This window comes from Coregonus lavaretus (assembly GCF_964263955.1).
Source record: "Coregonus lavaretus genome assembly, chromosome: 40".
Classification (NCBI taxonomy): domain Eukaryota; kingdom Metazoa; phylum Chordata; class Actinopteri; order Salmoniformes; family Salmonidae; genus Coregonus; species Coregonus lavaretus.
Window position 1 is genome coordinate 6,930,023 of NC_140027.1, and position 14,391 is coordinate 6,944,413.

The window sequence follows — 14,391 nt, forward strand, 5'->3', positions numbered from 1 at the left end:
TGCACAAGGTGGCGCTTGTTCTCAGCTCTTTCTCCCACTTCAACTTTACCGTCTCTTTGCAGCCTCCTGACAACATTTAATTGCAGACAATAGTAAAACACATACCAAGCACAACATCTAATTATGTATAACTTGAGACCTATGTTATTGACACAATGTATTTATTCTCATGGAATTTCTGGTCCATATGGTCAATTTAAACATTACATTTCAATGAAATACAAAGGCATTATTTCAGGTATTACAGTATTTATTTCAATTTGACAAAGCAATATACAAGCACCAAATAAGTTGTGGACATTAAAGCAGCCACACATATATTTACAATGACACAATGATGTGTAATGTCTAAATGGGGAGCATTGTAACATTTCCCACCCATAAGATATTACAAATAAGACTGCAGTGCATATCATTGTACAGTGCTAGCTAATTCTGTTAAATCAGAGGACTCCATTTTACAAAAACTACATCTTGCTGAACAATCAGTCCAGGATAAAGCGCATTCAATTGTGACCATTTCTGTTTTTTCATCAGTGAACTACCGGCACATCACTGAGCTGCCCAATCCACACTCCTCTTTCCATACTGTTACTCCTCCCTTTCATCTGCCTCTAGAGTAGGTCCTTTGAATGAATGAATACTGTACTTTCAACTAGCTTCCTTTCCTTGTTCTATGTCATTGTCCTCACTGATTCAAATGCACCGAATAGGTAAAATAACGATTAAAGCTAACGTTTCTGAATCAAATCTGTGTACTTTCTGCAAATGCCATAAAGTTCATTTACGGCAGTGGAAGAAGTATAATGTCGTAGTTATAGTGGGTTAGTCATAGTAGGGGAGTTCTGTAACTATGTACACAAATTGATGCATTGTTGTAAAAACTGGCTGCACCCACGTAGCAATATTCAAGTACGTACATTGACCTTGCCAACAGATAGGGAAGTTAAAGTGAGTACTTTCTCCCATCTCCCACATCTGTCAGGACAATAAAATGAATAGGACATAGGAAAGGAAGCACTATACATTATACAGCCAATACGGTATACAGTACATCCCTTTTACATCTCAATCCACACTTCCTACTACCTCTCAACTCTATATATCCTATCTGCCCTCCAGTGCCTTGTCTCGGGCGATGACGGCCTCGTCAAACTTGATCATGAGCGTGGTGCCCTTGTGCCAGTGCACCGTGACCTTGGCGGGGAAGCCGCTGTGTGTGAGAATGGCCTCCACCACGCCCCCGGTGAAAGCGGCACAGTTGAGCGTGCTGTTCTCCTTGGGCACCGAGATGAAGGCGTTGATCAGGGGCTCCTTCTCAATGATATAGTAGGTCTTGTCGTCGTCGTTGGCCTGCTCCAGCTTGTCTGCCTCCTTGCCGAACAGGGCCCTCCAAACCGACACCTGAGGAATCGAGGGGGAACGGAAGGCAGAGAAAGGTGAAGGTTTGTTTGTGTTTATGCTTATGTCAGAGGCCAGGTTTGTTGAAGTGGAGGACAAGTCGCTGCTCCAGCCAAGAGCCATGTATACCTAGGCTTTATTGGTATTACATTATAGCCTAATGTTTTGTGAATGTTAGTATAATGTTATACATTTGTTGTTATTACACTAATGAAAAAGTAGAGTATGTGAAACACACAATGTGCAATGTTCTCTTGATCATACCTTGATGAAGAGCAGTATGTTCAACACTTTGGTTTCCCTTTTTCCATTCTTCTCTCTCAACACCAGCACGTCCAGCAGGCTGGCCCCCACGCCTTGACCCAAGTCTGCCAAGCGTGCCTGCAGCTCGGACACAGAGTACACCCGACTCTGGCAGTACTGCACCATCTCAGAGAAGAGTAGGGCGAATGCGCTCACGCTGACCTCAGTCTTGGGTCGGGTGAGCGAGCGCTCTAGAATCGCAGACTTGCCCATGGTGAAGCGAGTCTCCATTTTCTACACGGGGAGGGGAAGGTGAGGAGAGTGAGTGACTGTCAACAACAGCAGCATGTTGGTGTAAAATAAAATAGCAGCGCATGACTGTTGGTGCTTTCAAGACAACTGGGAACTCTGATGAAAAAAACGAGGTCAAATGATGACGTTAGTGATCTTCAGGTCAGAACTCTAGAAGGATGCCCTCTTAGTTGCCGACTTGGTTGACCGTTCAAAACGATTTTTCCCAGTCGGAGCTAGTATTTTCCAGAGTTCCCAGCTGTCTTGAACGCACTATAGTCGGAAGTCAGAGAATTCCGAGTTCCCAGTTATTTTGAACGCGGCATTTGTACCAAACATCACTCAATGACTGTTCTGACAACCATCCATCCATTTCAACACATCAGAAAACGTGCACTGCTACTAGCTGGCTCTAAGTGATGTTAAGCTAGCTAACGTTAGCTAGCTAGATACTCTTTTAACAGAATATGAATAAAAACAAGGATTAATTCGTTCAATGAGCACACATTGTGGAAAGTTAACAATAAAACATGCACGAAGAAATAAACATAGCAAATATTCTCATAAAATGATTTAAATTAATATTCCTCACCAATTTCTGTTGTTGTTCTTAGCAGCACAATTTGCAAACACATTTTACTTCCTGTTCCGGGTGAAACGTCACAGTCATACATCACGATGTTAATGTTGAAATATCTTCCATTTAAACATTATGGTATTGATAACAATTATTAAAAATATTACAGTTTTCATAAATCACTATTTTAAACGGATTTTTTTTAACCTATACTAATAATAATAATAAAAAGAGCTAATTGTCATCCAAGAGGCCACTATTGTCCCATTTATACACTGATAATGGCTGTTTTTCCTAATGACACAAAGAGAAAATAAACATAGGGAACAAGAGGCTTGGGGATAGAAAAAACCCACAAAAACAAACAGACACTGGCTGCAATTCTCAAAGTAGCAGTCACTCAAGGGTGATAAACTTTGTTCCCCTTTACTCCCAACCACCAAAACCTCATAAGCCAATGAACACCACCTGTCATGGGACACTAATGTCATGAGTCAGGAACGTTGTTGTCATCTGACAAAGCATACATGCACTGATTATAGTGTATGCCTACTATATTGGGTTGTTTTTTGGGCATTTGTTTTGTGTCATTTCCAGTAAGGTTACTGGGCTTCCCTGACATTGACGGTAAACAGACCGCCCCTCTCCTCTATGCATCGTGGAACACATTTACCAGACTTCACCATCTGTGTGTGTCTGTGTATATGTGTGTGTGATTACAGCCATATGTGTGGAAGGTGGATGTAATAGATGTATGCAATACTGTGATGACTAACAGAAACCAGCATATCTTCAACACTTCTCTAGTCCCTTTAAGCCTGATTTCGTCACAAGCTTGAAAGGGCCTTATTTGTTTTCCGATTACAAACTTTGACTTTGGGTAAGAACCAATCAATATTTGGAGGCGTCTGTGTATAAAGAGTTATTTCATCTATTGGGACACCACATTACAAACACATTGATTCCCCGAAGTGGGACGTGAAACCAGCTTTAGGTACTTGAAACAAAGCCTTATTGAGCACCTGGACATTCTTCTTGTGGTTTGTCATGAGTGGTTGTGGTTTGTCATAACAGAGTCCTGGACTGTAAGAGATAAGAAGATTAAAACTGTCATCGGCTGCCTGAGTTGACCTTGTCTGGGGATCGTTAGTGGGTTTAGTTTAGCGTCTGGATCCGGTGTGATACAGCTGCACTCAGAATGACTATAGTGGTTGTATGGCTCTTCATTGTGGCTGGAACGTGCTACAGCGTTCTCTGTTCAGGTAAGTTGTGTTAATTGACTGATATTATACGTTTATTTGTGTTCATATGTCTGAAAGTTTGGCTGCCATACTGCATTGTCTGTACACATCTACATTGGCAACATATGCTTCTATCATTAAACTTAGAGCTCAATTTAACAAAAAAAAATCACTAGTATTTAGCTGGTGTACGATACATTAAATACCCCAAGATAGTATGAATATGAGTATGAATGAAGCCCCAGGTGACTGTTTGCACTGAGTTTGTTGTAGCATGAACGAAAAACATTTGTTTTGGTTTCAGAGAACCACCTGCGGGACATGGACAGTTTCATCAGTGCCGTTGAGCAGGCTGAGGACTCTAACCCAGACCTGTCACCACTAGCCCTGGTGAGGAGCCTCCGTAGGACGGCCGGACACGAGGATCCTCTCACCCTGCACTTCCTGGGGGCCTCCAACAACATCAGCCACACCCACATCTCTGTGTTCAACGCCACTCTCTTTGGCTTCTTCAACAAAGCCATCCACCATTTTGTGACGGACCGTGGTGCAGAGAGAGGGGTCGTTCTGACCCAAGATGGCACCACAGTGGCCATCGCTCCCATGCTTCTAGGCATCGAGGTGGGGCTGAAAGCTAAGCTGGAAGGCACCCCTCCTCTGGGCATGTTTCCCCTCACCTTGGCCAAAAACCTAGGGTTGTCGTTCCTTAGCCTCCAGGACTTTCCACCCGCTCAGCGTCTGGGGCCGGACGGCTGCTGGGACAACGTGGCCCACCCCAGGGTGTTCCAGCTATCGCGTGTGCCCACCCTGGCCACCGATGCCCTCATCAACGGGGGAATGGATGGGTCCATCTTGGGCATGGACCTTGCCACCCTGGCCCCCTCTGAACAGCCTGGTAAACTCAGCGAGGTGCTGAAGGGTTACTACAACCATGTACTGGATGGGCAGGACCTGGGGGTTGTATACAGCCACATCAGCCCCAAGCGCAGGGAGATTTCCCAAGCCCTGCTGGGAACCCTGGACACCCAGAGGCAGGTGATGGAGACCCTATACTTGGTGTGGAGGCTGGAGGACACTCAGTGGATAGCCAATGATACAGGGGTGGAAAAAGCAGTGAGAGACGGAATGCTGGAATTTGTCCACAGATACTGGGGTGAGTCTCGAGATGGGGAAGAGGGAATAATTTACCCCTGTAATTATGAAATTGTAGGTGATGAATGGCTATTAATTTGAAGTCTACAGAAAATTGGTCTGTAGATATGAAGAGTAATTGAACCTGTTCTACTCTGGTTCAACCTCTCCTCTCCAGACTGCCCTCCCATCATCCCACGGTGTCAGTGGGGGGCGGCACCCTACCGAGGGTCTCCCTTCCCTCTTGCCCTGCCCCTCCCCTTCCTGTACATCCACCACACCTACCAGCCAGACAGGCCCTGTCGCTCCTTCCGGCAATGCTCCAGGAACATGAGGGCCATGCAGCGCTTCCACCAAGAAGACCGCGGCTGGGCCGACATTGGATATAGGTGACCTTTGACCCCCTCATCCATTACAAGATTTTAACAAACCCTTTACACTAAGCTTCATAGATGGAGACAAGTGTACTGTGTCAGCCAAAAATTACTGAAGCAGTCATATCATAGCAAATCTTGACATGATATTACACAGTATAACTTGAAGCAATATATAATGACAATATGCTATAACAGGAATCAGGGTTGTGAGATAATGCAATTTGTTTTATCACTCCAACTCCTAAATGTATGTTCCCCTCAGCTTTGTGGTGGGTTCTGACGGGTACATCTACGAGGGGCGCGGCTGGCATCACCTTGGCACCCACACCAGGGGGCAGAACTCTTACGGTTATGGCGTGGCCTTCATCGGCAACTACTCCTCCTCTCTGCCCTCGCGCCACACCCTGGATCTGGTGCGCCAACACCTGGCCAAGTGTGCAGTGGATGGCGGGCGCCTGCAGTCCAACTTCACCCTCTACGGGCACCGGCAGTTGGTGGACACCTCCTGTCCAGGAGACGCACTCTACTCAGAGATCAGGGGCTGGGAGCACTTTGGGGTGAGAGACTGGTCAGTATTATAGGCTACTATACTGTTAGTCAATGTCAAATGTATCATTTTAATACATACACGATCAAAAGAGCATCACAGTTGCGCCAGAACACCGGAACACTATTCAGTCATAATACAATTGTGCCCTTTTTCATACATTAGACATTAGTGATAAACACCAACATTGAGCGGTTTGTGCACTGTTGATATTGATGCTGCTGACACATTTTGATCCTGTGTTATCTTGATCACTCATTATAGCAATATTTTACAGGAAACCAGCTCATTGAAAAAGGACCAATGAAGAAGACAAGCATGTAAAAAGCAGTGTGGAATAAAACCAATTTTGTCAAAATGTCTACTTGGATTGCATGGGGGTATCAATTTGTTATGTCCATGATAATAGTGTGTTTTAGAGTTATAACAGCGTATAACGCTCACCCTTATGGTTGTCACTGCTTCACATTACAGTATTGTAACACAACAGAGAGACGTACAGTTGAAGTCGGAAGTTTACATACACTCCACACATTTCTTGTTAACAAACTATAGTTTTGGCAAGTCGGTTAGGACATCTACTTTGTGCATGACACAAGTAATTTTTCCAACAATTGTTTACAGACAGATTATTTCACTTATAATTCACTGTATCACAATTCCAGTGGGTCAGAAGTTTACATACACTAAGTTGACTGTGCCTTTAAACAGCTCGTAAAATTCCAGAAAATGATATCATGGCTTTAGAAGCTTCTGATAGGCTAATTGACATAATTTGAATCAATTGGAGGTGTACCTGTGGATGTATTTCAAGGCCTACCTTCAAACTCAGTGCCTCTTTGTTTGACATCATGGGAAAATCAAAAGAAATCAGCCAAGACCTTGTAGACTTCCATAAGTCTGGTTCATCCTTGGGAGCAATTTCCAAACGGCTGCAGGTACCACGTTCATCTGTACAAACAATAGTACGCAAGTATAAACACCATGGGACCACGCAGCCGTCATACCGCTCAGGAAGGAGACGCGTTCTGTCTCCTAGAGATGAACATACTTTGGTGCGAAAAGTGCAAATCAATCCCAGAACAACAGCAAAGGACCTTGTGAAGATACTGGAGGAAACAGGTTCAAAAGTATCTATATCCACAGTAAAACGAGTCCTATATCGACATAACCTGAAAGGCCGCTCAGCAAGGAAGAAGCCACTGCTCCAAAACCGCCATAAAAAAGCCAGACTACGGTTTGCAACTGCACATGGGGACAAAGATCGTACTTTTTGGAGAAATGTCCTCTGGTCTGATTAAACAAAAACAGAACTGCTTGGCCATAATGACCATCGTTATGTTTGGAGGAAAAAGGGGGTGCCTTGCAAGCCGAAGAACACCATCCCAACCATGAAGCACGGGGGTGACAGCATCATGCTGTGGGGGTGCTTTGCTGCAGGAGGGACTGGTGAACTTCACAAAATAGATGGCATCATGAGGAAGGAAAATTATGTGGATATATTGAAGCAACATCTCAAGACATTAGTCAGGAAGTTAAAGCTTGGTCGCAAATGGGTCTTCCAAATGGACAATGACCCCAAGCTTACTTCCAAAGTTGTGGCAAAATGGCTTAAGGACAACAAAGTAAAGGTATTGGAGTGGCCATCACAAAGCCCTGACCCCAATCCTATAGAAAATGTGTGGGCAGAACTGAAAAAGCGTGTGCGAGCAAGGAGGCCTACAAACCTGACTCAGTTACACCAGCTGTGTCAGGAGGAATGGGACAAAATTCACCCAACTTATTGTGGGAAGCTTGTGGAAGGCTACCCGAAACGTTTGACCCAAGTTAAACAATTTAAAGGCAATGCTACCAAATACTAATTGAGTGTATGTAAACTTCTGACCCACTGGGAATGTGATGAAAGAAATAAAAGCTTAAATAAATCATTCCCTCTACTATTATTCTGACATTTCACATTCTTAAAATAAAGTGGTGATCCTAACTGACCTAAGACAGGGAATTTTTACTAGGATTAAATGTCAGGAATTGTGAAAAACTGAGTTTAAATGTATTTGGCTAAGGTGTATGTAAACTTCCGACTTCAACTGTATACGGAACAAAAATATAAAAGCAACATGTAAAGTGTTGGTCCCATGTTTCATGAGCTGAAATAAAAGATCCCACAAATTTTCCACACGCACAAAAAGCTTATTTCTCTCCAATTTTGTGCAGAAATGTGTTTACATCCCTGTTAGTGAGCATTTCTCATTTGCTGAGATAAACCATCCACCTGACAGGTGTGGCATATCAAGAAGCTGATTACACAGCATGATCATTACACAGGTTCACCTTGTGCTGGGGACAATAAAAAGCCACTCTAAAATGTGCAGTTTTGTCACACAACAAAATACCTCAGATGTCTCAAATTTTTAGGGAGTGTGCAATTGGCATGCTGACTGCAGGAATGTCCACCAGAGCTGTTGCCAGAGAATTGAATGTACATTTCTCTACCATAAACCATCTCCAACGTCGTTTTAGAGAATTTGGCAGTACGTCCAATCGGCCTCACAAACGCAGACCACGTGTAACTACGCCAGCCCAGGACCTCCACATCCGGCTTCTTCACCTGTGGGATCGTCTGAGACCAGCCATCCGGACAGCTGATGAAACTGAGGAGTATTTCCGTAATAAAGCCCTTTTGTGGGGGAAGACTCATTCTGATTGGCTGGGCCTGGCTCCCCAGTGGGTGGGCCTATGCCCAGTCATGTGAAATCCATAGATTAGGGCCTAATTAATTTATTTCAATTGACTGATTTCCTTGTATGAACTTTAACTCAGTAAAATCGTTGAAATTGTAGCATGTTGCATTTTATTTTTGATCAGTATAGCTGCATCTGTCGAGAGAGAGAGAGAGAGAGAGAGAGAGAGAGAGAGAGAGAGAGAGAGAGAGAGAGAGAGAGAGAGAGAGACAGTGACATGGTATAGGAACCAAGGCTACCAGTGGATCCAGCATGGATATGTTCCCTCAATGACTGGGTTTCACTCCGCTTAGCCTATATCAACATGTTAAGTTAAATGTTAATTAATTAAAATAGTTAATTACAATTAAATTACTGTAAACATCGCCTTTAAAAAATAAAAAACATCAGTTTTAGCGGGCGTAGGGAGACAATTGGCCCTGTTGGAATACTTTGAAAGGACCTTTCCATCCTTCCTCCCTTACATGGGGTAATCTCTGATCTAGCATAATCTGGCACTGATCTGGCATTAGAGAAAACTGTTTTGGCTAATGAATTATACAACTTGGCTATCTGTCCAATTCATGAAACACATATTGACCAGGTTGTGAGAGTGAAATGTTTAACAGGTGTGTAAGTTAAAATTAATAAAACATTTCTTAAATAGGCCTAAAGCCTCGATTTCAATCAAATGATTGTAAACTCAAGACAGTGAACATTATTTTGAATGTTATTATTAATTTCATTATTGTAATAATACATATTTTGAAATTATAATTATTTGCTTTATCAGCATGGATTGACAATCATGGCATATTTGTTCAATTTCTAAATGACAACACTGATTTAGCTATTTTCATACACTTTCAATATATTAACAGTACAGTAAAATGTTAAATATCCAATAACACTGGAAATGGCGCTGGAGGAGATTGCTGCCGTTTTACGGGTTCCTCACCAATTGTGCTATTGTGTGTGTTTTTTCGCGGTATTTGTAACTTATTTTGTACATAATGATTATGCCACCGTCTCTTGTGACCGAAAAGAGCTTCTGGATGTCAGGACAGTGATTACTCACCTCGTACTGGACAAAGATTTTTTCTTTAACGAGTCGGACGCAAAGGATTTTCTTCAGACACCCGACAAGGCCCAAATCCCTGTCATTCGCATGAGAAAGAGAAGGAGATATCGGGGACGTAGGTCGGGGTGCGTTGTAAGAATCCGACGGCGAGTGGGTAATCTGCCTCTACCATCAGTCCTGCTAGCCAACGTACAATCATTGGATAACAAAATAGACGAACCACGATCACGGATATCCTGCCAACGGTACATTAAAAACTGTAATATCTTATGTTTCACGAGTCGTGGCTGAACAACGACATGGATAACATACTGCTGGCGGGATATACGCTGCATCGGCAAGATAGAACAGCTGCCTCCGGTAAGACAAGGGGTGGCGGACTGTGTATATTTGTAAACAACAGCTGGTGCATGAAATCTAATATTAAGGAAGTCTCTAGGTTTTTCTCACCTGAGGTAGAGTATCTCATGATAAGCTGTAGACCACACTATTTACCAAGATAATTTTCATCTATATTTTTCGTAGCTGTCTATTTACCACCACATGGCACTAAGCCATGAAGTGCTTTGAAAGGCTGGTCATGGCTCACATCAACACCATTATCCCAGAAACACTAGACCCACTCTAATTTGCATACCGCCCCAAGAGATCCACAGATGATGCAATCTCTATTGCACTCCACACTGCCCTTTCCCACCTGGACAAAAGGAACACCTACGTGAGAATGCTATTCATTGACTACAGCTCAGCGTTCAACACCATAGTGCCCTCTAAGCTCATCACTAAGCTAAGGACCCTGGGACTAAACACCTCTCTCTGCAACTGGATCCTGGACTTCCTGACGGGCCACCCCCAGGTGGTAAGGTTAGGTAACAACACATCTGCCATGCTGATCCTCAACACGGGGGCCCCTCAGGGGTGCGTGCTCAGTCCCCTCCTGTACTCCCTGTTCACCCATGACTGCATGGCCAGGCACGACTCCAACACCATCATTAAGTTTGACGACACAACAGTGGTAGGCCTGATCACCGACAACGATGAGAAAGCCTATAGGGAGGAGGTCAGAGACCTGGCCGTGTGGTGGTAGGATAACAACCTCTCCCTCAACGTGGTCAAGACAAAGGAGATGATTGTGGACTACAGGAAAAAGAAGAGGACCGAGCACGCCCCCATTCTCATCGACGGGGCTGTAGTGGAGCAGGTTGAGAGCTTCAAGTTCCTTGGTGTCCACATCACCAACAAACTATCATGGTCCAAACACACCAAGACAGTCGTGAAGAGGGCACGACAAAGCCTATTCCCCCTCAGGAGACTGAAAATATTTGTTCTACAGCTGCACCATCGAGAGCATCCTGACTGGTTGCATCACTGCCTGATATGGCAACTGCTCGGGCCTCCGACCGCAAGGCACTACAGAGGGTAGTGCGTACGTCCCAGTACATCACTGGGGCCAAGCTTCCTGCCATCCAGGACCTCTATACCAGGCGGTGTCAGAGGAAGGCCCTAAAAATTGTCAAAGACTCCAGCCACCCTAGTCAGAGACTGTTCTCTCTGCTACGGCATGGCAAGCGGTACCGGAGTGCCAAGTCTAGGTCCAAAAGGCTTCTTAATAGCTTCTACCCCTAGCCATAAGACTCCTGAACAGCTAATCAAATGGCTACCCGAACTATTTGCATTGTCCCCCCCACACCCCCTCTTTTACGATGCTGCTACTCTCTGTTTATTATCTATGCATAGTCACTTTAATTCTACCTACATGTACATATTACCTCAATTACCTCGACTAACCTGTGCCCCGCACATTGACTCTGTACAGGTATCCCCTGTATATAGCCTCACTACTGTTATTTTACTGCTGCTCTTTAATTATTTTTTACTTAACACTTATTTTTTGTTAAAACTGCGTTGTTGGTTAAGGGCTTGTAAGTAAGCATTTCACTGTAATGTCTACACCTGTTGTATTCCGCGCATGTGACAAATACTATTTTATTTTGTTGATATCTAGGCATAGTGTAAATTGTATTGAGTGATTCTGTAATGTATTTCATATAGCCACCTTTAAATAGCCTATTGTCTTCAACTTTGAAGAGATTTTTTAACCAACACATTTTAATACTGTATTGCATGTTTTATGTATTTTTCTTTCAATGCCAATAAACCATCATAAATAACGTTTTTTTCCCGTGACATCGCGTAAAAATGTTATAGGATCTGTATTCATTAGGAAGAAATAGGATTTGCCCGGGGCAAATGATACAACAGGACAAATAAATGTGCTCAGAAATTACGCACTCTGTGCGCAATAAGGAACGCGTCACCATAGAAATCGAATCAAAATTATATAATTCTATACGAGTCACAATGCCCAATAACATACATTCTAATTCCTAATTCTATGTGTATCACTCAGAGGTTAAATTATTCACAATCACAACCAACCTACAGTATATCTATAGCAAACGCGCATTCTTCATTCAAGTCAATCAAAACAATTATATAATGTAAGGTAAGTAGGTCTTCCCATAATGAGAATGACCGATATTGCACGCATTCGACATTTGAGAAAAATAACGTTACTTGGATCATATCGAATACAAGCAATTTATCGATAATCTAAGATGACTTGCTTCCTCATCATAATTAAGGTCTCATTAATCTCATCTGCATTTTCATTGTTTATATTGCATGGTCTTGTTCTATGTAAGGTATAATGTATATTCTTCCCATTTAGATAACTTTTCCCAGCATTAATTAATAAAAGACAGATGTAGACATCTGGTGTTGGGTACTGTGCTCAGTAACTCTCGCTCTTTCTGCAGGGCTTTGGCCAACAAAAATTAATAATCAAAAAGGCCTCATCACTCTCCATGGAGGAGCAGTTCGTTTCTGCCATGAACCAATTCATATCACTCTCTGATTGCCACATTCTAACTGGTTTCGTCACTAATTGAAGACTCTATTGCAGAAAATGCTCAAGAGGCAATTCTGTATGCTGAAAGCCCAGGGAAGGCTCCCACTGGACCTCCCTCTGAGACCAATGAAGGCCTGGCTCCTGGCAGGGAAAAGAGTCTTCCTGGAGTAAGTGCAGTGTTCTCAGACTATTTTTAAATACGAAGTACGAAACTTTATACTTCATTTAGGTAACTTGAGTTTATCACATCAGTACACAAGGCCAAATGATAACCTGAATGTATCAAAATATATTAGATGATAGCAATAGTTTGATAGATAGAGCAGACAGACACAGTCTGATACATTTCCATATTCACATGAAGGCGTGAGGCAGAGACATGGAAGAGATGGAGGAAGGTCTCTGTAGCTGAATTGGTGAGGACTATGTAGCGCAAACAGTACACCCACTGTAAAGCACTTCAAATATCAGCAAGCTCATTTTTGTACCCAAAGAGAAAAACAATAGATATCAGTTCAAATTCATAATTTTCGCAATCATTTCAATGATGGACCAGTGTCCAGTCTCACCTGGTACCATCAACGGTCTTTTAATGACATATTATGTTGTTACATAGACTTGGGATGCAAAGAGGGGCCTGGAATTACAGGAAACAGAGACAGAGATAGTTATCCTGCTCAGTGGCCAGAGAGTTCCGGTTGAATTAAGGATACCAAATGTCATCGTGGACACTGCGCCCGACGGAGACATCCAGCTTCTGAAAGAGGAGTGTTGGAAGTTGAACTTCTTGCACCTAAAGGATGAGACATGCCTGGCCACTGAGGTAAGACATAAGAGCCATCTGCAATGACAATATTGTTTCTTTGAATAAAATGTCAAGCATCTTTGTCGTTTCTGTGTATAATATGGTGGTAAAAGTTGGTCAGTATTACATAGGAATTACTATCAACGTTGGATGTCTTTGGTTTGTTTTATTTGTGAAACAGCTATAGGATATCAATCAATCACATTTATTTATAAAGCCCTTTTTACATCAGCAGATGTCACAAAGTGCTATACAGATAGTTATGTACGTCTCTGTCCATTTACAGCTCTCTGAGCTTTATGGACATTCTGAGACCTCTTCAAAGGAAACTCTAATTGAAGAGAAAAGACCAAAGACCAAGTGCCCGGCCAGTGTCGCTGGGGCTGCTGACATTGACAACACCAACGAGGAGGCTTCAGTGGAGTCTCCGAATAACAATGTGGTGGATGTCCAGGCTGAGCCGCTGGCCCTGGTCGGTGTGGAGAAAGAGGCTGCTGGAGATGGAAAGGTCCTCAGCAAGGTGGTGAAGCCCAAAGTGTGGCTGAAGGAGGGTTGCAAAGATCAGCTAACCCGAAAATTCTATGATATGATTGCGGAACTACCAAAGGTAAGGAACAAGAAGCCTGTTTCATAAATGAAAGGTCAAGTGTCTTTGCAAGTTGGGTGTATCAGAGTTGTCTCAAACTGGACAATATTACAAATTAGCTTCTATACATTTTGACTTTAGATGTCTGTGGTATGTTTTGTGAAAAAGGACAGATATTGTTTTGTTCTTACTCTTTCATTGCTCTGCATTGTCTATTTAGTCCTATTTCGAATCCACTGAGAGCCTTCATGAGATGTGTGGCAGAGGTCCTGAGGTGTGCAGCAGAGTGCCTGAGGTGTGCAGCAGAGGTCCTGAGGTGTGCAGAAGAGGTCCTGAGGTGTGCAGAAGAGTGCCTGAGGTGAGGTGCAGAGGTCCTGAGGTGAGGTGCAGAGGTCCTGAGGTGAGCAGCAGAGGACCTGAGGTGAGGTTCAGAGGTTCTGAGGTGAGCAGCAGAGGTCCTGAGGAGTGCAGCAGAAGTTC

At 43.2% G+C, this 14,391-nt stretch overlaps 2 protein-coding genes across 3 annotated transcripts; one reads left to right on the forward strand and one right to left on the reverse strand.

Annotated features, from left to right (window-relative positions):
• Positions 1 to 149: 149 nt before the first annotated feature.
• Positions 150 to 2,613, reverse strand: LOC311113483 (trafficking protein particle complex subunit 5-like). Its single transcript, XM_084156707.1, has 3 exons — positions 2,528 to 2,613; positions 1,666 to 1,938; positions 150 to 1,404 (listed from the first exon to the last, which is right to left on the reverse strand). Exons 2-3 carry the CDS (start codon positions 1,933 to 1,935, stop codon positions 1,108 to 1,110), a joined length of 567 nt encoding a protein of 188 aa, XP_084012833.1. The 5' UTR covers positions 1,936 to 1,938; positions 2,528 to 2,613; the 3' UTR covers positions 150 to 1,107.
• Positions 2,614 to 3,445: 832 nt separating this feature from the next.
• Positions 3,446 to 6,170, forward strand: LOC311113718 (N-acetylmuramoyl-L-alanine amidase-like). Of its 2 annotated transcripts, none has more exons than XM_084157025.1 (5): positions 3,446 to 3,774; positions 4,058 to 4,906; positions 5,063 to 5,273; positions 5,524 to 5,829; positions 6,086 to 6,170. In XM_084157025.1, exons 1-5 carry the CDS (start codon positions 3,711 to 3,713, stop codon positions 6,099 to 6,101), a joined length of 1,446 nt encoding a protein of 481 aa, XP_084013151.1. In that variant the 5' UTR covers positions 3,446 to 3,710; the 3' UTR covers positions 6,102 to 6,170. The 2 variants fall into 2 exon arrangements, with proteins under 2 accessions (XP_084013151.1, XP_084013150.1); XM_084157024.1 differs by having other exon boundaries at positions 5,524 to 5,818.
• Positions 6,171 to 14,391: the final 8,221 nt, after the last annotated feature.